Here is a 19221-nt window from a genome sequence, read left to right as displayed (position 1 = left end):
CTCCTCGATCCACGAGGCCTTGCCATGCATGCATGTCCAAGACAACCCGCTGCCGTCCGAGACACGGAAATAAACGTGGAGGGTTCCCAACCCACAAGATCCTGTGCTATCCTATCATTGTTGCACTGCTTCCCGATCCAGGTGACCACCAACGTGTCTCGTGCGATCCTCTCTTGCATATGCATATCATACAAACACTCAGAGCCCCTCTCTTCGCCTCGACGGCCCAGACTCGAATAGCTCGTCGATCGTTGCCTGCTGCTTTTCTGGGGACATGCAAGTAGGCCAGTGGACGAGATGTCCTCGTCGCTTCTTGACAAACGAGCTGTACAGGAGCCATGCGAAGAATACTGCTGTGACGCTGAGTGCTGTTGGGTTGTGGAACTGACTGGGTGACGAGAATATGATGGTCGACGTGTATGAACACATCTCGAACACATTTTGCCAACTAGCTTCCACAGCAGAAAAAGCTCCTCGTTTCTCTGCCTCAACTTCCTGCAATGCATGGTCAGCAAAGTTCCTCAACTCATACCACAACAGAACTCACCTCTTGAATAATGACCTGTGCAGACAGATCTACCCCCCAAAGTCCGATCCGGCTCAACATTGAACCACAGACAAGCCCCAGTGTTGAGACCAGTACGTTGTCAGCATATCGCCAGAATATCGATACACCGACTGCCAAACACCCTAGCTCCCAGCTGAGGAACCAAAGACCGGCACGAACCGGTCCAATTCTCTTCATTAACCATGGCCCAATCCATGTAGCGAGAACCTCAAGAGTAACCGAGACTGTCCTCATTGCAGCAATCTGAGCTGAAGTATATCCACTCGCTAACAAATATGTAACCATAACTCCACCAAAAGACAGGACTGTGCAGTAGAGAAGCGCTATTGAGAATGAGGGTGCAAATGCAGGATGTGTAAAGTAAAGTCGAAGATCACTGGACGTCTTCTGCATGGCCTTTTTGAATGACACCCAGGCATTGTGGCGAGTTTGCTGTTCTTCATTTTGTGGTACAATAGGGGGCGTAGTCTTTGGATGCTGTAGTTCGGGTACTTGATAATAGACCTGCCTAGGTTAGAGAAGATCGTGTTAAGGCTGTATGAGTCGTATATGACTTACTTTAGCAATGGTGAAATACTCAACAACAACTGAAGCACAGTTCATTGCCAAGTTGACAAGAATTGCTGTTTCCGTGGAAACACCATCTAGGATACCTATGAAGAAAGGTCCAAGTAGCTTACAAACAAGGTCAATTCGCCTCATTTGCGAGTTCATGGCTATAAGCAAGGTATGTTAGCAACATCCGTAAGACATTAGAGGGGAAACATACTTCTAAGTGCAGTAGTATCTGAGCGTGCCACAACAATAACCCAATCTCTTTCCACTGACACAATATTCATGATAGCTGCTAGTTTCTCAATGCATGCCATGAAGATCAAGGCTGCAAGCAAACCGACCCGCAGCTCATCCGAAGGGCTCTCATGTCTACTGAGTATGAAAAATATGATGCATGAGGCAGCAACAACAAGTCGCTGTGAGACTACTCGGGTTAGGGTCATTGGTCATCAAGGCTTCTAAAGACCTACCGATTGACAGTCTCACCGTATTAAGACGGTCTTTACGATCGATATAACTCCCTACCCATGACGACAACGTAATCGCAGAAGCACCTCTTACTATCGAGTATATCGCAAGGGGCATCAAGGTTCCGGGAAATATCGATGCAAGATATAAGACGCTGCCGAATTCAAAGACTCGCGAGTTCCATGTTGAGAGGGTATGAGATATATAGAGTCGGCGCGCGCTTTGGCTGAGGGTCCATTCGGGGTCGGTATTACTAGTGTTACTAGCATCGCTTTCATTATTGCTGGTAATTTGGCTTAAGGATTGATACTGCGAATGAATGACGCCAGTTGATGAAGCTGGTGATGTTGCTAGTAGAGGCGCCGTTTCTTCGTCTCCGACACCGGTAGTTGAAGCCATGATCGTCAATTCCTCAATTCCTCAGATACTTGCAAGCGATCACATCAGTATTAAACAAAGAGAGACACTTGAGGAATCTTTAGAATTATATATAAAACTAAAGTTAAGTCTATTAATTGAAGATTGTTGAGGAATGGCCAATCGCTAACTAGTATCTCGCCTGATTCGTGGTTGTCGGGTTCTATAAATGCCGGCTCCATTGCGATCTAGCAACCGACCTAACGTTAGAGTCGGCCCAATCCCGATCGACTTGACCTAGAAAGGCAATATCTAGACAACGACATCAAACAGACACTTCTTTATGCTTGCAATATCTATCAAAATAAACTTGCGGTAACATTATATTCGTGCTACTAGCAAGTCAGTGTCAGGGTCGGAAAGGCATCTCAACTTTCTAGCTAGGGCTTCCTCAATCATCACACATTCAAAGACTCAAGATAGTGCAGAGGCAGTATATGTTTATCAGCTAGTACGAATACCAGCTTCCATAGTCACCCATGTAGACTATATATGGAGCTCTTCCTCTGTCCCCCTGCTAGATGTCCACTAACACCTTTCATCTGAGTTCTAGCAGATAACATCAATAGTTAAGATTCCCTTCTTCCTGTCTCCGCTGAAAGTTTGGCGACGACGTTCTCCGGCACCATAGAGAAAAGATGGGAAGCTAGATCTCTCCAGTGACATCGTCCTCGTCGTCCATGTCCTCATCTTTGACGGTGGCGTCGCTGAGCTCCTTCTTGACAGCCTTGGACTCACTGTCGGGGGTCTCTATTACTAGTGTTAGTAAAAGGCTTGATATGAGGGCTAGGGATGATCGACTTACTAGGAGCGCGGCGCTTACGAGGGGTCACCTTGGGGGTCTCGTAAGCGTCCTCTTCGTCGGAGCCGCCCTTCTTAACCTTAGAGACCCGCTTGCGACCTAGATGAAGGTGTCAGTTGGTCTACTAGAATATCACGACTAGAACATCGCTACTAGAAGGGGGGCATATGGCTTACCAGGAGTCGCCTTCTTGGCAGGGGTGGAAGGGGCACTTCCATCGTTGGACTGGGCCTTGAATGCTTCAATTTTTTTATTGAAAAAAGTCCACTGATTCTGGAGACTCTTGACGGTGCGTCCCTCCATGTTAATTTCAGACCAATTGATGGACTTGCCCTCAGGCTTCAACTGGGCAATGATGCGCAGAAGAAGCTCGTTCTATTGTATTGGTTAGAATCTTTGTAGATAGATCGGAGATATGATCAGGACTTACCTTGGCCTCATCGGTCCAGGCGTTGGGCTTCACAGCAGCGTCAGACATGGTGTCAGTTGAACCGTGTTGATGTCGTGAGGAATAACAGGAAGAAAAAGCGAGGGTGACGCAAAGGGCTTGAAGATAAAGCGCAGATGAGAAGGAGCGGTATGTCCTAGCAAAGATCTTGCAGATAAACCGCTGATGTGAGGATGTTGGGAGTTGATGTTGGAAGATGAAGAAGAAGAAAGGAACTCCTAAGTCTGTTAACGAGAGAACTTAAATACTAGAAATCCGAAGTAAAGATGCGAGAAATCGTTTGATTAGAAGAATAGAAAGTGTTGAAGGGCAGTAAACAAAAGGACACCCCCTCACTAGACAATTGCAGAAAAGCAAACGGCTCCTAGAAAAGATCGGACGAAACGGCCATTGCAATGAACCACCTAACGCACTCCGATTGTTGTCCGAGGGTCACCAGCAAACGGATACAAGAGAGGAACAATAAGAAAGAGAATAACCAGAACTTACTTGGTGTGCTCGCAGGTTGATTGCGAGATCGTGTCTTTGTAAGGATAAAGAACCTGTTGAAGGGTTTGGTGAACAAGTAGGAGCCAAGCTTGGTCTTCTGCCTCGTACGGAAGAAAAAAATGTGAAGAAGAGAAGAAGAGAGAAAAGCAGAAATCTTGGAGGATGGGAATTATATAGCTCTCACGATCTCAGAGAGAGAGGGCAGCGGATGAATCACGCACAAAGGTTCTCAATTCTCAAATCTCACAACTCGAGCCAGGGGCTAGTGCACCGCCGCCGTGAATCTGCCAGTGCCTGACACTGCCAACGCCTTGAGAGGTACCATCTCGTCTATTTCTATGGTTAACTCGTGCCAGCATATACACGTCTTGGGATTCCAATCTCCAAAGACCAAATCGCAGATGCCAGTGAAGCTCCGGTCTCGTCTGCAGCGAGAACGCCCTTGATGCAAATCGCCCAGTTGCCACTGCCTAGTAATCCACGACAAAAACCACTATCAAACGTAACGCAATGCAATGCAACATAACTGCCAGCTCCACGCACCACATGCTTGCATCGCGCCTGTTGCCTCCCAGATCCAGAACCTGCTATCCTCGTCATCTTGTGGACTCCTGTAGAAACCCCGAAAAATCACTCTGTATCGCGTTGCTATATGTGGTATCCTCTCCAGTGATCGACAGCTAAGTAGTTAGTCTTCTTGGTATCCCATGTTGACGATAAAAAAAGACATTTAGACGAAATTCGACCCAATCCATAAACTGTCAAACTCCGCAAAACAAAACCAATCAATTACTTCATCTTCATTCGAAACGCCATGAATTCTCGGAAGCGGTGCTCATGCTCCTCGCATGCAGCCGCCCAGCGTCGACGAACATCCATATCCTGTTCGAGCCAGTTGTAATACTCCTGAATGTCAGCATCACCCCGGTTCTCCAAGAATGAATACCCCTTTTCTTCCCGGGTACGAGTGATGTGCGACTTTCGGGTGGCAAAATGGTCGACGACTTGGGCGTTGAACGTGTCCCATTGCTTCAAGTATTGTTCAAAATCTTTGACATATGTCTCCCAAGTAAGTGCGCTTGGCTTAACGCCGTTGACAGTAGCCGCAGCTGGGATTTGGGGAGCAGTAGGTGCTGCCGGGAAGATCAATGGATGGACCTTGGGTAGCTTCATTGGAATCTGAGGCGCTGCTTTGCTTTCAAATGGCAAATTGTCCTTCAGGTCAGAGAAAGACTTCAAGCCGGAACTCTGTTGAGTGAATGGTGCCACATTTCTGAGGTCCGCCAAGCTTGCTTGGAACTCTTCGCTATCTTCAGATCCCATGTTGTTCGGATTGAATGCCTTTACGGGACTCTCAGGTCTGTGCTCGTTACCATTGACAGTGTCAACATTGCCAGGTCGCCACTCAGGTCTGGTGGGTTCGACGTTGATGTTACGGGCAGCATGCGGAGTGGGTACCTCTCCCGGAGCCTGGTTTGTCCCAATGGGTTGCTGAGGTTGGTTCACAGGCTGGGCAGGCTGTGGTGAAGGTGTAGTCTGAACTGGCTGGGGCGAAGGTACCTTGGGGGGTCGAGGTGGCGGCATGGAAGACGGCGCAGGAGGAGTATCTATGTCCATAGCCTGGGGACTCTCAGCAGCAGGTGGTTCTTCTTGCACCTTTCGGCCACGCCATTCCAATACCTCATCTTCACTGCTGCTGTCGTCCACAAGATTGACATAGCTTGTTGTCTTGGCCGCCTTCGGCTTTCGTGAGGTTGCTCGGGTAGACCGTGTGGGAGATACAGACTTCGAGGGCTGAGGAACAAACGTTTGGGGACCAAAGTCCCAACCTGCAGGGTTAAAGGCCGACTCGGCTTTAGCAGAGTCGGACCTCTCAGCATCAGACATGAAATTTGGTGTACTCTTGCCGCTCATTGGGGGCCGCATCCCAGGGGATTGGCGACCTGGCTTTCGGGGCCTACTTGGGCTGTCCTGTTCAGCTCCACCAGCATTGAACTCCCATCCAGCAGCATCTTCTTCGTCAGCAAAACTAGTGTTGATGTTGTCAGTACTTCGTCGCGGGAACCGATGGTGGTCAGGTGATGTTCGTGAGAAAGTGTCATCATTGACAGGGAAACTAAAGCTGTGCGAGTAGACTTCGTTAGCACATTTCGGCATGCTGGGGTTTTTAGAGTCGCAGTCTTGGAGCTTCGGCTTCTTAGCAGGACTGTCAGGACTCGCGTTGTTGATGAGTTGCCGTAAGAGCTCCTGTTGCTGGCGCTCAAACGGAGTCAACCGGTGTGTTGAATCCTGTCTACCACTAGGCGACGACTGAGAAGGCTTGAAAGGGATTTCATATAGGCAATGATTCCCCAAGGAATCATACCCGTGGTGACCACGACACTTGTTGGAACTCTTCAGGATTGGGCGGCTGGATGTTGTAGAAAATGGATTGGCATACATTGTTGGGCCACCAGGTGAATCAGTTGCTGTCTCATAGTTAGTAATAAGAAGCTTGAATTGGCGATTTGCACTGACGCTTATCATTTGCGGGAAACTCGGTGGCCTGCTGGTTAGGTCCCAGCGGAACACTCTTGAAGCCACTGCGAGTTTTCTTCAACGGCGCCTTAGGACGATCTGCCGGGTCCCGAGGTATCGAAGGTTGTTCAGGAGCCTCGTTATTCAAAGGAACATCCTGAGCATTTCCACCCTTCGGTGTACTGGCGCTGCGTTGTCGGCTGGCGAAAATGAAAGGTTCCTTTTTAGAGGCAGATTGGCCTTGGCGAGCGCCTTCCCGAGTACTCTTAGCCCGAATTATTGGGATGCCATCGAATGGATTAGTCTTTTCGCCTCCGTTTGACGACGCATAAGGAGTGCTTTGCCGGGGGTCTACTGTGCTGTCTTGGTCTCTGAATTGGCTTAACGGATCAGGCATCGCAGTTGGAGGCGGCCGTTGGGGAATAGGAGGAGGTTCTTGTTGTGGAATGTCAGAGCCAAATCGCTGCGCATATCGTTCCGAAGCAGGTCTCGAGCTGTAGTTGCTACTTGATACAGGTGGTTCATCGCCCCCTGCTGTCCGAGGATGGAAGCCTGTCTTTCGTGCACCAAACGAGGCTTCTTGGCGTTGTCTGGCAGATTCAGTCCGTGGTGGCGGAGGGGGAGGGGGAGGTCGTGGTTGGTCGTTCGCTTTGGCAGATGCACCCTTTCGCATGTTTTCGAATGCTCGGGCAGCGTTCTTCTTCGATTCGGCATCTGATGCTGTATACTGCTTTGCAGTGGGAGGAACTCCCGTAGAGAAGCGTTGCCATCTTTGTGCGCCCGATGGCGGAGCTCGAGGATTTGCATTTGCATTGTTGCGTCGAGGAGGGGGCGGATACTGGGCGCTGACATTTGACCACGGGTTGCCCTTAACACCCGAAGCTCCTGGAAATCTACCACGCCCTCGCAAAGCATCGTGCTTGGCCTTCTGTTCAGGATCGGAAAGGATTTCGTGCGCCGTTTGAATGATCTGGAACTGTGTGTTCACTTCTGCCTCTCGTCCAGGATTACGATCTGGATGATATTTGAGAGCTACAATTCGTGTCAGCGGCTGTATGAAGGGCAAGAGCTTCGTTGGTCTGTACCAAGTTTCCGATATTGTTTTCGAATTTCCGCAGCGTCTGCCGTCGGCGGCAGCTCTAAGTCTGCATAGTAGTCTCGGGGTGTACCCATCGTGATGAAAGGGCCCCGATCCACTGGTAATTAGGTTCACGCAGCCTCAAGAAATGAACTTGTAGTCTTGAAGGGTTCGGGTATCAACAATCGAATAGTTTGTGGAAATGCATGAAGGCTGTCTTCGGTATCGCTTGTATCGGGTGGCGTTTCAGGTCTACGAGAGACTTGTCGTTGTTGTTTGGATGTAGGCGGAGCTGGGGTGAATGAACAGGTGAAGTCGAAGGGTGATACACTTGAACTACCAGGACCCTAGTTCACGAGGCCGCGTTGAATGGCTGTGGCTCAGCTCCAGAGATCTTTAGACCCTGAATTTGGCGGCAGATGTTTCGTAACGCCTCTTTCGAGGTGGTTTTGTAAAGAAGTGATCTTGGAATGCGGTAATTAATCTTGTCCTGAATTTGGAACCTGTTGGCGCAGCTGAAGCAGATTCCTGTCAGAGTATCATTCGGTTGCCGGCGCATGAGGTGTGTAGAAGAAAACAAACATGTGGCGGGGTCTTGTATTTGTACCAGCAACCAACCCCAGAACCCCACTAACAGGTAGGCATTCTAAAGGCTCCAGTTGCTATTGTCTACAACTCCAACAATGAGCTATCTATCATCCGAGTTAGTTACGGTATATGATTCATATTACTATTTCAGTAACAGCAAGTGTTCTATCAGATGGTCTCTCTATCCAGTCTATAATATATTGAGCTTATAGTATTCCTGTTAATAAATCTTGAGATGTCCATGCTCACATGGATAGCTTCAACTGGACCCCTAAAGCTTTTGGTTACCTCAAAGTCATGCACAGGAACACAGGCCAATCTTGAACTTCGCTTTGGTTGTATGGAGGCCTTCTGGCACTCCTAGAACTGCGCTAGTTGCTACTAGTTAGACATTCATTTCCTGACAATCTCCCGAGACCATCGCCACAGAGCCACGCAAGCACTGCCACATCTCTGACTATCAGCTTCAGATGAGGCTTGGCTGGTAGGTGTAAATCTCAGAATAGGTATGAGGAATAAGTTAAGTTAGAAAGAAATATCTGTGAGTACTACATAAGTGTCCTAGTGTTATTAGACTTGTGATAGATATTCAGGCAAAGTGGCATTTTAAGTCTCTGGTGGCAACACTGCTTGAATTGTATGGGCATGTGATCAACAGAATATAATCGATATGCAGTAGAGCCGGGTTGGTGGCTTACATGCACAAGCGTTGATGCAGATCTTACAACTCGATATACAAGCACCTTAGATTCTTGCGGTGGATAACCAAGTATCGTTCCAAATACAGGTTTGTCTAAATATGAGTATCATGGAAGAAAGCAGGACACTCGTCCCCATCAAAAGGGCACGCGACATGACACCACCGTCAAAATAATACAATGCTTGGCCACCTTGTTATCTACTAAGTTATATCATGCGCCTTTGTATCCTATCAGCTCCCCTGATCTGCCTTCTCAGCCGCGAGCTTAGCCTCCATCTTCCTCCGCGCCGCAAGAATCATCTCATCCCTCCTCCTCTGCAGCGAAGCTTGCCTCTCGTCTCTGTTTGAGCTCCATCCCTTGCCCTTGGCATCCTGCTCCTCCTGCGACGCAGTAACCAACTTGTCCTTGAGGTTATACCGGGTGATAAGATCCGGCTGCGCTGGCTTATCCGGCTGTCGAGACGCTGTCGCTGCGCTGCTGCTCGGTGCGGACTGGCCCGGAGGAGGCGGCGGTTGGAAAGTCACGGGGGGCTAGTGGTGATACTTGTCAGCAAGAGGTCTGAAGGGCAATAGCACAGGTTCAGCATACCGTGTCCAGTCGTCCTGCTAGTATTCGCTCGGTTGTGCTCTGGATGTTTCCTCCATTGCGCTGTAGATCCCATAGAATACTCCGTCGATCCGCCTGCGGAAACATTTGCTGTATTCTCTCAACCGCAATCTCTCTTGACCGGAGGAAAGCTTCAGGGGATCGTGTGGGCTGAGGTGGCGACGGTCCTCCGAAGAACAGATATCGTATTATCAATCCCGAGACGACCAGGATGGCCAGTAGATATGGCAATGAGATTTGGTCGTCCGCCATCATGTATGAGTCGCAAGGAAGAGGCGGACGTGTGAAGGAATTATAGGAGGCTATACAGGTTCAACCGAGAATAGGTGGCCGTCCAAGAAAGATGCCGAGATGACGATAAGTATGTACAGTTGTAGTCCCACGAGCTAGAGAGAGCTTGGGTCGTGGGTCGGTGGCATGAAATAAGCGTTGCTCTTACGGCAGCGAGCCCACCTCGAAAGACGGGGCGCTACGTCAAATTGCATGTGGGGAATCCTCGGCTAATAATCATGTTAATGACCGAACTTGATATGATTGATATCAGAACAAAACGATGCCTTCGGGCACATTCAGATTCTGATTCTTGTTAGTAGAATATAATGATTGAAGTCAAACCATAGCCTGTTATCCTATCCGGCCACGGTGAATTTCCAAACATGTCACAACATTCAAGGCAAACAGTTATTGCGCAGAACTGAAAAGCATCATTTATTGACACGACAGTCCGATATCCAGGCGATAAGCCAGCCCTCAGTGATGGAAGAGCGTTCATTCATAACCCAGGTCCGATCCCATCCCCACGAGAAACAGTTGCCCTGTCTTGATGCCGTAACGCCCCTTTATACGTTTCTCACGTATCAGTCACCCATGCACACCTGTTCCAAAGGAAATTCTCTCCAATCGTGGTGCTCAGTACTCCTCCTATCAAGGCACAACCTGTGCCTGACCCAGTGTTGTATCTAGATCGCCATAGTGTAGAGTGAGTTCTTTCTGTGCGCTTGTTAGATGATATCGGCTAGAACCCTCCGAGATGCACATACACGCTCTTTGCGCCAGGAGTTTGTGTCCCAGACAACGTAATAGCCTCGCTCATGGTTAGGACTCAATATTTGAGGAGTCATGTGCTCGTCCTTGGTCAACCAGATCTGGTGTTTCTTGTGCCACCTCCAGTTTCGTGAATGTCTATCAACAAGTTAGCTGTCTTCAATAATTGCACAAATAGGTTGTCGCCTACAGCTCAACTGCAGCCATTTGTTGCTTTACATCTGCCGTACAGCTGTAAAAGATCCAAAATAGAGTCTCTTCGTTGAAGCTCTGAATTTTACTCTCGATAGGTTGCACATTTGTCACATTATAACAATCCGGCAATCGAAATCGTCCATTGGAAAGGACTGGCCGAGGAGGTGCGTCATCAAACAGCGAGTAGATCTGAGTCGAAAACAACCTGAGAGGCATGTTAGCAAGGCCCCCATCGCTAGTCTTGAGAAGACAAACTCTTGAGAATTGATGTCAAGTCCCAGCGAGTTGGGGTCCATTCCCACAACCATCGCGTGGTAGTCAGGATAGTTGTTCATCAACGTTGTCAAGCCCTTGAGACCCCACTTGTCGGATGCTGGCATACCCTCTAGAGGGTCAATGACGTCCGCAGTATCGAGTCTCTTTTGCATGGTTTGTGCCACATAATTTGTGGCGCTATAGTCCGCGTTGTTATAATCCGCTGCATTAGAAGCATCGTCTGGCACCGCATCCTCCTTGGAAGACTTTTGCCGGGGCTCATCCAGGCCAGGAGGCTTGCCGTCTTGCGGTCTTGAAGAGCCTGGGAAAGTAAGCATTTGGAATCGCAAGCAAGAATGACAAAAACCGACCGGGGGCTCCAATGCCAGGCGGTGACCTGGCCTCATTTGCTCGGCTGTTAGCCGACAATGCGTTCAGAAGACCATTCCCCCTATTGCTTGCCGTCGGTCCAGCGCCGGCGGCCTGAGAGCTGAAGCCCAGAGATGACATCAAGCTCGCCGTCCGATCTGATCCCATCTCGCCATTCGAGGTCTGATTCAGTGGTGGAAAGTCGTCAACGCTGCTTGATTGAGTTTGTTGTCCAATGTTGCCTTGGTTACCGAATCTGAACCCGCCTTGCCCTCTGGAAGAGGTGGGACTGAACATATCATCCTGGCCACCTTGCTGAGGGGTAGCTTGGTTGCGCGGACTGGGACCACCCAGGCTTCGCGATCCGGCTGTCGACCACATGGACGACTGGTTGGGGTTCGACATCTGCGCGTTGTTCGATAATGATGGGAATTCGCTAGTCTGCATTAGCAAGCGCGTCATTGTGACCAGCTTCGATTCGAATAACTCAATACCAGAGAGGTATTGAAGCTCCGATGACGTGTGCCGCAGCCATATACGTACGATAGGTCGAGTGATGTTGCAGGTTGAGATCCCGACAAGCTCTGTGCGAAGCTCACGTTTCCGCCAAGTTGACGAGCAGCGTTTTGGGGACCTGCTCCCGCCATGGGAACCCCTCCAAATGCCCAGCCAGAGTTGTTATTCCCTATATTTGTCGCCCGGTATTAGCCTAAGGCCGTCCTCGATGCAACCCAGCCAAAACAACAGCGCGGAGATCGCAATCACTTCTGAAGCGCATACCTAGTTTTCCGTTCGGTAATCGGCTCGTTCCTGCTCGTCCTGGTTGTTGGGGTTGCTGTTGACCTCCAAAGCCACCAGGCATCCCGCGGAGTGTCTGTGGCACTGCCCCTACGATTCGATGACATCGTCAGCGTTATCCTGCCATTGCTCGCTTGCTTGCTTATTGCTTGACCATCCAGACTCTGCTCACGGCAATCTCTCCGACATGCCCCCAGCCTGATCCTGATCCGCGTTTAGATCCATTGAAGCGATCGTGGCGACATCCGAACAAGGTCAATGAGGGTCGCGGAGGGGTTGAAAGCCGTCAAGGGAGTTTCACAAGGCTCGTGAGCGTAAGTGCTGGCGCACAGCTCTCTCTCGCGTGATGATATGCCGAAAAATATACGAAAGATGACGAAGGTTTTTGCAGATTTCGCTGGCAGCGCGGGGTCTGGGCTGCGAAGGAATAACGTCGTGGGGGGTGCGTCCTACCTGGCCTATTCATGATTGACTATAGAGGTTTGTCGCGATCAACAAAGCGGGTGTGCTGCTGGAATACAATGTTGTTAATTCGAAGTGTCGTAGCAAGAGGGTTCGTTCGGTGCGACGTCGATGCGTTTTTGTGCGGAGGTTGACAAAATGGTAGGGATGTTTGTAGATGCGATCGTTTGCTTTCAGAGCTGGCCTTATTCGCCTGGGGCTTTAGGTTTGCTACTGGTTGGATAAGGGCTCACTCACTGAGAGAGAAGGCTGGACTTGGGTTGGAATGAGGTGGAATGGACGATGATCCAGGCGGGAATAAGTGGGGACCCTTCAACATCATGGCAAACATTGCCAACAAACAACGCCTAAACGACTCCTCTATTAGACACTGTGATATTTCGACTGATCACATTGATTAATATAGGCGAGAATATACGCCAGTCAATTTCTGTTCATTCAGCAGACCTCAACTGCTTCAGTCGCTTCGTCTGCATTCAGTAGTCAGAGCACTTGTGAAAGACCTCAGACATCATAGAGTTATCATGCACCTCTATTCTTTACTACAATAAAAACTAGCTCAGGGCTTTTTTGAAACTGTCTTCAAATCCAACACCTGCTACGTTCCTTCCAATCAGGATAATCTTCCCCTCCTTGGGCGTCTCATCTCCCAGCGGCCCGTCATTTATCTCAAAGACCTCCCTCACCCCCTGCAACATCTTGACGTCTCCATTGACAAACACAAGCCGTCCCTTGGAGCGGTGAATCTCAAAATCACCCTCCTTTTCATCTTCAGGTAATTTGCTGTCCCACAGCACCGATCGTAGCCAACGATCAACTGTGTCCAGTTGTCCTGGCTCAAGGCGGCCAACGGGTATGGTGACGGTCGATATGGTCTGAGCGGTTAGCTACATAACCTCTTACAAATATCATATACCAGGCGGGAACTTACAGGGTCGAGGTGACTGTGTCCCTTGGCATTTGCGTCTGACTCATTGAACTGGTCATATGCGTGCAAATCAAGCAGGAATCCTTCCAGTTGAGGGACCACACTCCTCTCCGTTACATGGATCTTGGCAAGTCCATTGATCGATTGGATTCTCTCTTTGACCTGGTCGAGTTCCGTCTCAGTAACCATGTCGGCCTTGTTGATTACGATCACATCCGCATGAGAGATCTGAACGTGTGCTGTAGTCATGACAGGGCCATGACCGTGGTCGTCGTGTCCTTCGACAACACCATTGGGGTCGTCAAGACTGAGCAGGATATTCTTCGCATCTACGAGCGTGACTATTCCATCCAGATAAATGGTGCTTCCAAGTCCGTCGTCTACCCAGAAGAGGGGAGCTAAGTTTCCAGGGTCGGCTAAGCCAGTTGTTTCGAGGAGGATGTAGTCAAATGCACCCTTCTTTGACATGAGAGACTCTATCGCATTGACTCCTGTATCCCTGAATCCAGTTAGCATTGTAGTATGTGGCTGCCATACATTCATAACGTACTTTACGGAACAGCAGATACATCCGTTGCCAACTTCTAACCATTCTTCAACCTGCTCACTACCCTTGTTCACAGTAAGGGACTTTTCAATGTCGAGCGCTGCAGTACGACTTAGAAACGTAAGGACAATCTCACACCTGAGTACTTACAGTCTCCAAATTCTATATCATGTTAGTGGCTGTTTCCAACAAGTCGTGGTCCGTCCTAACCATTCATGATGACAGCGATCTTCTTGCCATGTTGAGCTGTAAGGATGTAATTTAGCAAGGTGGTTTTACCAGCACCAAGATATCCTATCAAATATTAGACAATGAGATAAATAGTGGCTAGTAGTAGTACCTGTCACAATTGTGATAGGAACCTTGACTGTAATCTCCTCATCCACATCGTTGGCGGCTATATCAACCAGCTCTGGCGGGGCATCGTCATCAAAATCCATGACTGTTGTAGTTAACGTTTGGTAGTTTAGATCAAGTTTTTCTTGAAGTTCAGGGACGCTCAGGAAACAGCTTTAATGGCCGGCGAATATTGAATTCTTTTCGCCGTTAGTTTGGACTCTTCTCAGTCAATAAGAAGCACTCACAAAATATCTTGAAATCATGCATTCAGAGGCTCCATGGTATAAGTTGCACGGTCCCCCTTAGCTGCATGCCACGGGCATTTCTCTGTTATGCATATAGCGAATCCCCACCCTAGGCCCCGGGTGAGCTTAGGTAGCCCTGCTCCGTCTTTCAAGGGCAATAAAACTGCTAACGCTAGAGCAGGGTGTCAAATTTAACTGGTCTAAAGGTGTGCTAAAATACACTAAGATTACCTCGATCTTTTCGTCGCTAAAGATAATGGTCCTGGGTTTTCTTGCCTCCCCTTGCCATGCCAGCCACTTGTCAACCCAGCGCAGCCTTGTGTGATAACTATTAACCGCCCAGCTCCCCAGATCTTTTGCGCTCAACATCGCGAGTTTTTATTAGCAACTACTTCATATTTTTGCCAGCCATGTCTTTAGCACCGAGCTCCCCTAGGCTTCCAAGCCCTCCGCCAGCTGCAGAGATCCAAATGGCACCCATGTCTCCTTCTGGCGGCCCTGCAGCCAGTCTTCATACGACACCCCAGGAGCAATCGCAGCTCGAAGCCAGCTCTAGGCGGCGGATACACCCAGGAACAAAAGCAGCAGACATGGCGGCTGGTCCTCCTTTGATACCGCTACAAGAGGTACCTTATTGACGCCGACATAATAATATGCTGGAACATTGAGGCTAACATGAACCAGCTCGACTCTGCATTTCAACTCCAAGAACACCTTGCCGCCCTCCACTGCTACCATACGTCCTCCAACACCCAGCCGATCACCCGCGGCACCGCGCTACAGCTCGCGACACCTCCCAATGGCGTCGACCGGACCATCTGGCTCTATGAGCTCTGTCGCTTCCTCATCTCGCAATGCAACTCCTTGATCGTTGGCTTCCTCTTCGACACCCCGCCATGCAGCGCGAGCACGTGCCCTGAAATGCGCGCTTCCGAATGGCAGTTCCTCTGCGCTGTGCACGAGCAGCCCAAGAGCTGCTGCGCCATCGACTACTGCTGTCACACCCTGGACTGGGCTGCCAACGTTGTGACCGACCAGAAGATCTTCCCCAGCCGCTTTGTCGTCCATAATGACAACCACAGTAAGAATGTGGGTGTCAAGAATCTCGTCAATGTGTTCCGCAGGTTACATCGCATATTTGCCCATGCCTGGTTTCAGCATCGTGGTGTGTTCTGGTCTGTAGAGGCCGAGACAGGACTATACGTCCTGTTTAAGACGGTATGCGACTTGTATGATCTGCTGCCTGCTGAGAACTACAAGTTGCCTCCCGAGGCGGAGGGACTCGAGGCACCCCATACTGAACAGGAGCCCGAGAAACCTCCTCCTACCATTCTCAAACCTTCATCTCATCAACGAGGCCCTCCTGCCGAAGAAGACAACATGCATCCAACAAGAACAAATACTCGACGACACATTCGAAGTAGTCCTTCGACGGGAAGTGCTGTAACAACTGTCATTGAAGCCGAGGAGGAGGAACCCGCTGGAGTTTCCAGGAAACTAAAGGATATGCACCTGACCGCTCCCTCGCCCGTGGAGGAGGAGCCAGAAGTGGCCGATGTCCCTGTTATTGTTGAGCAATCAGTCATGGGAGAACCCGGGGCACAGTCCCGCAGTCCCGCAGTCCCTCAGCTGAGAAGGCAAAAGATGACGACGATGATGATGACGATGAAGACGAAGAAATTGACGATGATGCCGACCAGACAGTTGTCGGGTCTGTTTCGGAACACGATTCTGCAAACGATGATGATACTCAAACGGATGAACATAAGCCAGCTGCGGACTCTGTTGAGTCAACGCAATCTACAGATACGGGCGGTGCAGAGGACGCGCCGACAAAGGAAAACGCCTCTGTAGACGCAGCACCAGATGCGGATGCCCCTGAATCTTCAGAGGCCAAGGACAAATCCTCAGAGGATGCGGCAAAGACCACAGATACCAAGTCAGAGGACGAAACCTAAAGGGCGAGAAGTAATAGACGGATCAAGGCGATATCCATTTGATTCCATGTCTTGTCTTTCAGGATATGGTAGTATAGCATGGCAGAGTTACCTGCCCACTGTATAATAACACAATTGACCACACAATCATCCTCAATAGTCAATACATAACCAAACTGACGGTTGTACTGTCACCGTCAAAATGCCTGTTGAAACACACAATCTTCCAATAACTCCTCCACATGCCAGCACCGTGGCTATAAATACGTTTTATCTACCATACCTCGCGCGATGGCTCCTTAGTCTATTCCCGCTCGTGTAACCCCCAAACAAACCACAAAATTTCCTTCTCTGGCCTAAGAAAAGAAGTGTCGTAACTGGTTGCCTGCCTCGAAATCTTGGCCCGCTGGAGAAACAACCACCTCGAACATCTGCCCACAAAGGTGAGGTGATCGGTAGAAGAAAAATAGGAGGATAATCTAAATAACGATGAGTTGGTGTTGCAATTTCTGTCCACTTGCGTGGTCCGGGATAAGTCCCAGCCCCTGGATACATCATCGCTTCACACTGGGTGAATCAACACTGGGCCCTGAAGCAGAGTCCGGACTAGAGCTTGACGGGGCATTTGCATCGTCCATCAATGACATCTTGGCGAAAATATGTCGAACCTCACGAACACTCTCTTGTTGGGCTGTGACAGCTGCAGCGTTCCGTTCATCCGCAAAATTACGGATTTCCTGTAATACTGGGCTGAATCCTTCTTCATTTGGCAGCCACCAGTTTACGCAATCGGGTTCTCGGAATAACTCTGCCATTTTGGTACGTAGCGGAAGAGGATGAATATACCTACTCAATAGTTAGCAATAATTCGATTATGACCTTGCGACTGGAGTATGCAGGTGAGTTATGTTCTTACCCCATAGTCTCTAGTAAAGCAAACTTCCGACGGAACCACATGTGATGTCTCGCATCCTGAGGACAGAAAAGAGCTGCAATAGCAATACATGCTTGTATCAGAACCAAAACACCTCTGGGAGTTGAAGGCCAGAACTCCAATGTTTCAAAATATTGACATGTCCTATATGCATGGCGGTTTAGATCCGCGAACAGTTGGTCCGGCCTCATTCCTGATGATTGGCATTTGTGCATTATCATGATGCTGTTCCATTCTGCGCAAAGAACTGTGACATCGAATAGGGGGAAATCGTAAAGTATTCCAACCGTATAGGGATTGACAAAGTCGTCCGGATCGAGAGTTTCTGCTGAAGGAAAATCCTTGATAAGATATTTGGGATCCTGCAAGGCGGGGTCGCGTTTCTCCTTCCACTCTATGAGCTGCTGATTCAAAAGTTCATGCTCTTTCATAAAGTCCTCCTGGGATATCTGGCCTCTACTGCCTCGGGCGAACAAAATCGACATGTCGTAAGAGATCAGGCGAAGTCGTGCGGACCACGCATCGATCTTCCAATGTAACTCATCTGGGTTCGACGTAATCCCGGATTGATAAAAATCCAACATCGCTCGGAACCATTCGCGCGGCAGATCGGTAGGGAATCCTCCCATGAGGGCAACGAAGTTATCGAATCGGGCGTACCAGCTGAGGCACATGCGGCCAACGGGCGTCTGCATCACTGTCTGGGGGGTGAATATACTCGTTATTATTTCGAAAGCTGCTTTTTGGTGTCCCATTAGATTAACCCAGTCGCCAAAATATTCCTAAGTAGTACAGTCAGAACGTGAAGGTTGGATGGTAAGAAAGATTGACAAATACCTCGATGGTGGCAAGCTGCAGAATAGTGAGAAGAGTGGCAACGTTGGGCTTTTCTCGTCTCTTAAACAAGCCCAAGAGCTGTGTTACACTCTTATTGTAATATTGTAAGAAGTCCTGGAGCTTTCCCTGTGGGTTTCGAAGAGTAATATGGTATGCAGAGAAGCCTACGAGCGCGTTGAGCAAGGGCTCGTGGCGAGTGGCCATGTTGGGAAGAATATTTGTAAAAAAGCCATCCGAGTCCAGGGGTATACAATAATTGAAGTGGTTGAGGTTTTCCACAAAAAAGGAGAGGCCTTGCTGGTACTCTGGTGGTAGATGTGACCAGTCGGCTTCACCCGTCTGTATAGGAAACTCGGAGGAGGAATAGACAGCTGCAAGGCTACTTGGTGTTGCAGTTGCGGTCGATGGCGAAACGCTTTTTGACTGTCTGGAGGGTACCGAAGACTTTGTTTGATCTTCAGTATCTTCGTCTTCGTCCACAATCATTTCTAGTTTACTCTCTTGCTCGGTGTCCTCGTCGTCCTCTGACTTTGACGAAGTTGGACTCGTTTGTTGAGCAGAAGTTGCGGTATCTTTGGATTTACCGCTTGAAGCTGAGGAACCTTTTGAAGATGGGGGGTCCGGGTAGACACATTCTCTGTTTCCCTTCTTGCAGCCTGAGGAATGTTAGCATCATCCCCAAATCAATAAGTCCTTGCAAGACTACACGCACGTTCACATATAGGTCTGGTTTCGTCGCACTGGGAAAGTTAGGCATGCTTTCTACTCGGTCCTCAGTTACATACCTTGACTCTCCTACTGCGGCACATGAAGCAGCCTGATCGTGTTCTTCGATGCTTGACATGGTCAACTGCCGCAGGGGTACCAGCCGCAGACTTTCTGCGAGCTTTCTGCGACTTGTTCTGATTGAACATCATGGGATCTGGAAACCCAGTAAAATATCCAAGTTGCTGATACGGACCGGGTAACGGCGCAGATACCATTGGTATCGGTGCTCCATGCATTCGAGGGTCGAGCATCTCCTCCGGTGACGTCGCGGGATTCATCCCTGCCCCGGACATTGAAGACAGGAAGTGATGGTAGTAGTCTCCCAT

The 19221-nt window shown here is 49.3% G+C and overlaps 8 protein-coding genes across 8 annotated transcripts; 1 reads left to right on the top strand and 7 right to left on the bottom strand.

Annotated features, from left to right (window-relative positions):
- Positions 1 to 198: 198 nt before the first annotated feature.
- On the bottom strand, positions 199 to 1407 carry FTJAE_7414 (solute carrier family 40 member 1; the record flags this gene model as incomplete). Its single annotated transcript, XM_037354129.1, has 4 exons — positions 199 to 495; positions 548 to 1072; positions 1127 to 1284; positions 1338 to 1407. The coding sequence occupies 4 exons, from the start codon at positions 1405 to 1407 to the stop codon at positions 199 to 201; spliced, it is 1050 nt and encodes a 349-aa protein (XP_037205536.1).
- Positions 1408 to 2654: 1247 nt separating this feature from the next.
- On the bottom strand, positions 2655 to 3288 carry FTJAE_7413 (uncharacterized protein; the record flags this gene model as incomplete). The annotated part of the gene is made up of 4 exons (XM_037354128.1): positions 2655 to 2758; positions 2814 to 2909; positions 2987 to 3185; positions 3241 to 3288. The coding sequence occupies 4 exons, from the start codon at positions 3286 to 3288 to the stop codon at positions 2655 to 2657; spliced, it is 447 nt and encodes a 148-aa protein (XP_037205535.1).
- A 1248-nt stretch (positions 3289 to 4536) lies between these two features.
- FTJAE_7412 (uncharacterized protein) lies at positions 4537 to 7437 on the bottom strand (the record flags this gene model as incomplete). Its single annotated transcript, XM_037354127.1, has 3 exons — positions 4537 to 6215; positions 6265 to 7296; positions 7350 to 7437. 3 exons carry the CDS (start codon positions 7435 to 7437, stop codon positions 4537 to 4539), a joined length of 2799 nt encoding a protein of 932 aa, XP_037205534.1.
- Positions 7438 to 8861: 1424 nt separating this feature from the next.
- FTJAE_7411 (coupling of ubiquitin conjugation to ER degradation 1) lies at positions 8862 to 9489 on the bottom strand (the record flags this gene model as incomplete). The annotated part of the gene is made up of 2 exons (XM_037354126.1): positions 8862 to 9161; positions 9220 to 9489. 2 exons carry the CDS (start codon positions 9487 to 9489, stop codon positions 8862 to 8864), a joined length of 570 nt encoding a protein of 189 aa, XP_037205533.1.
- A 672-nt stretch (positions 9490 to 10161) lies between these two features.
- Positions 10162 to 11562, bottom strand: FTJAE_7410 (cell division control CDC36; the record flags this gene model as incomplete). The annotated part of the gene is made up of 5 exons (XM_037354125.1): positions 10162 to 10227; positions 10278 to 10419; positions 10472 to 10681; positions 10732 to 11053; positions 11103 to 11562. The coding sequence occupies 5 exons, from the start codon at positions 11560 to 11562 to the stop codon at positions 10162 to 10164; spliced, it is 1200 nt and encodes a 399-aa protein (XP_037205532.1).
- A 1352-nt stretch (positions 11563 to 12914) lies between these two features.
- FTJAE_7409 (dopamine-responsive protein) lies at positions 12915 to 14275 on the bottom strand (the record flags this gene model as incomplete). The annotated part of the gene is made up of 6 exons (XM_037354123.1): positions 12915 to 13247; positions 13292 to 13787; positions 13839 to 13935; positions 13986 to 13997; positions 14046 to 14129; positions 14176 to 14275. 6 exons carry the CDS (start codon positions 14273 to 14275, stop codon positions 12915 to 12917), a joined length of 1122 nt encoding a protein of 373 aa, XP_037205531.1.
- A 554-nt stretch (positions 14276 to 14829) lies between these two features.
- FTJAE_7408 (Mps one binder kinase activator-like 4) lies at positions 14830 to 16377 on the top strand (the record flags this gene model as incomplete). Its single annotated transcript, XM_037354122.1, has 3 exons — positions 14830 to 15045; positions 15104 to 15982; positions 16033 to 16377. 3 exons carry the CDS (start codon positions 14830 to 14832, stop codon positions 16375 to 16377), a joined length of 1440 nt encoding a protein of 479 aa, XP_037205530.1.
- A 533-nt stretch (positions 16378 to 16910) lies between these two features.
- FTJAE_7407 (transcriptional regulatory moc3) lies at positions 16911 to 19221 on the bottom strand (the record flags this gene model as incomplete). The annotated part of the gene is made up of 5 exons (XM_037354121.1): positions 16911 to 17202; positions 17273 to 18072; positions 18128 to 18783; positions 18840 to 18867; positions 18913 to 19221. 5 exons carry the CDS (start codon positions 19219 to 19221, stop codon positions 16911 to 16913), a joined length of 2085 nt encoding a protein of 694 aa, XP_037205529.1.

Source organism: Fusarium tjaetaba (genome assembly GCF_013396195.1).
Source record: "Fusarium tjaetaba strain NRRL 66243 chromosome Unknown NRRL66243_c0000150, whole genome shotgun sequence".
In the NCBI taxonomy this organism is placed as follows: domain Eukaryota; kingdom Fungi; phylum Ascomycota; class Sordariomycetes; order Hypocreales; family Nectriaceae; genus Fusarium; species Fusarium tjaetaba.
This window is presented reverse-complemented; position numbering and strand designations above follow the sequence as displayed.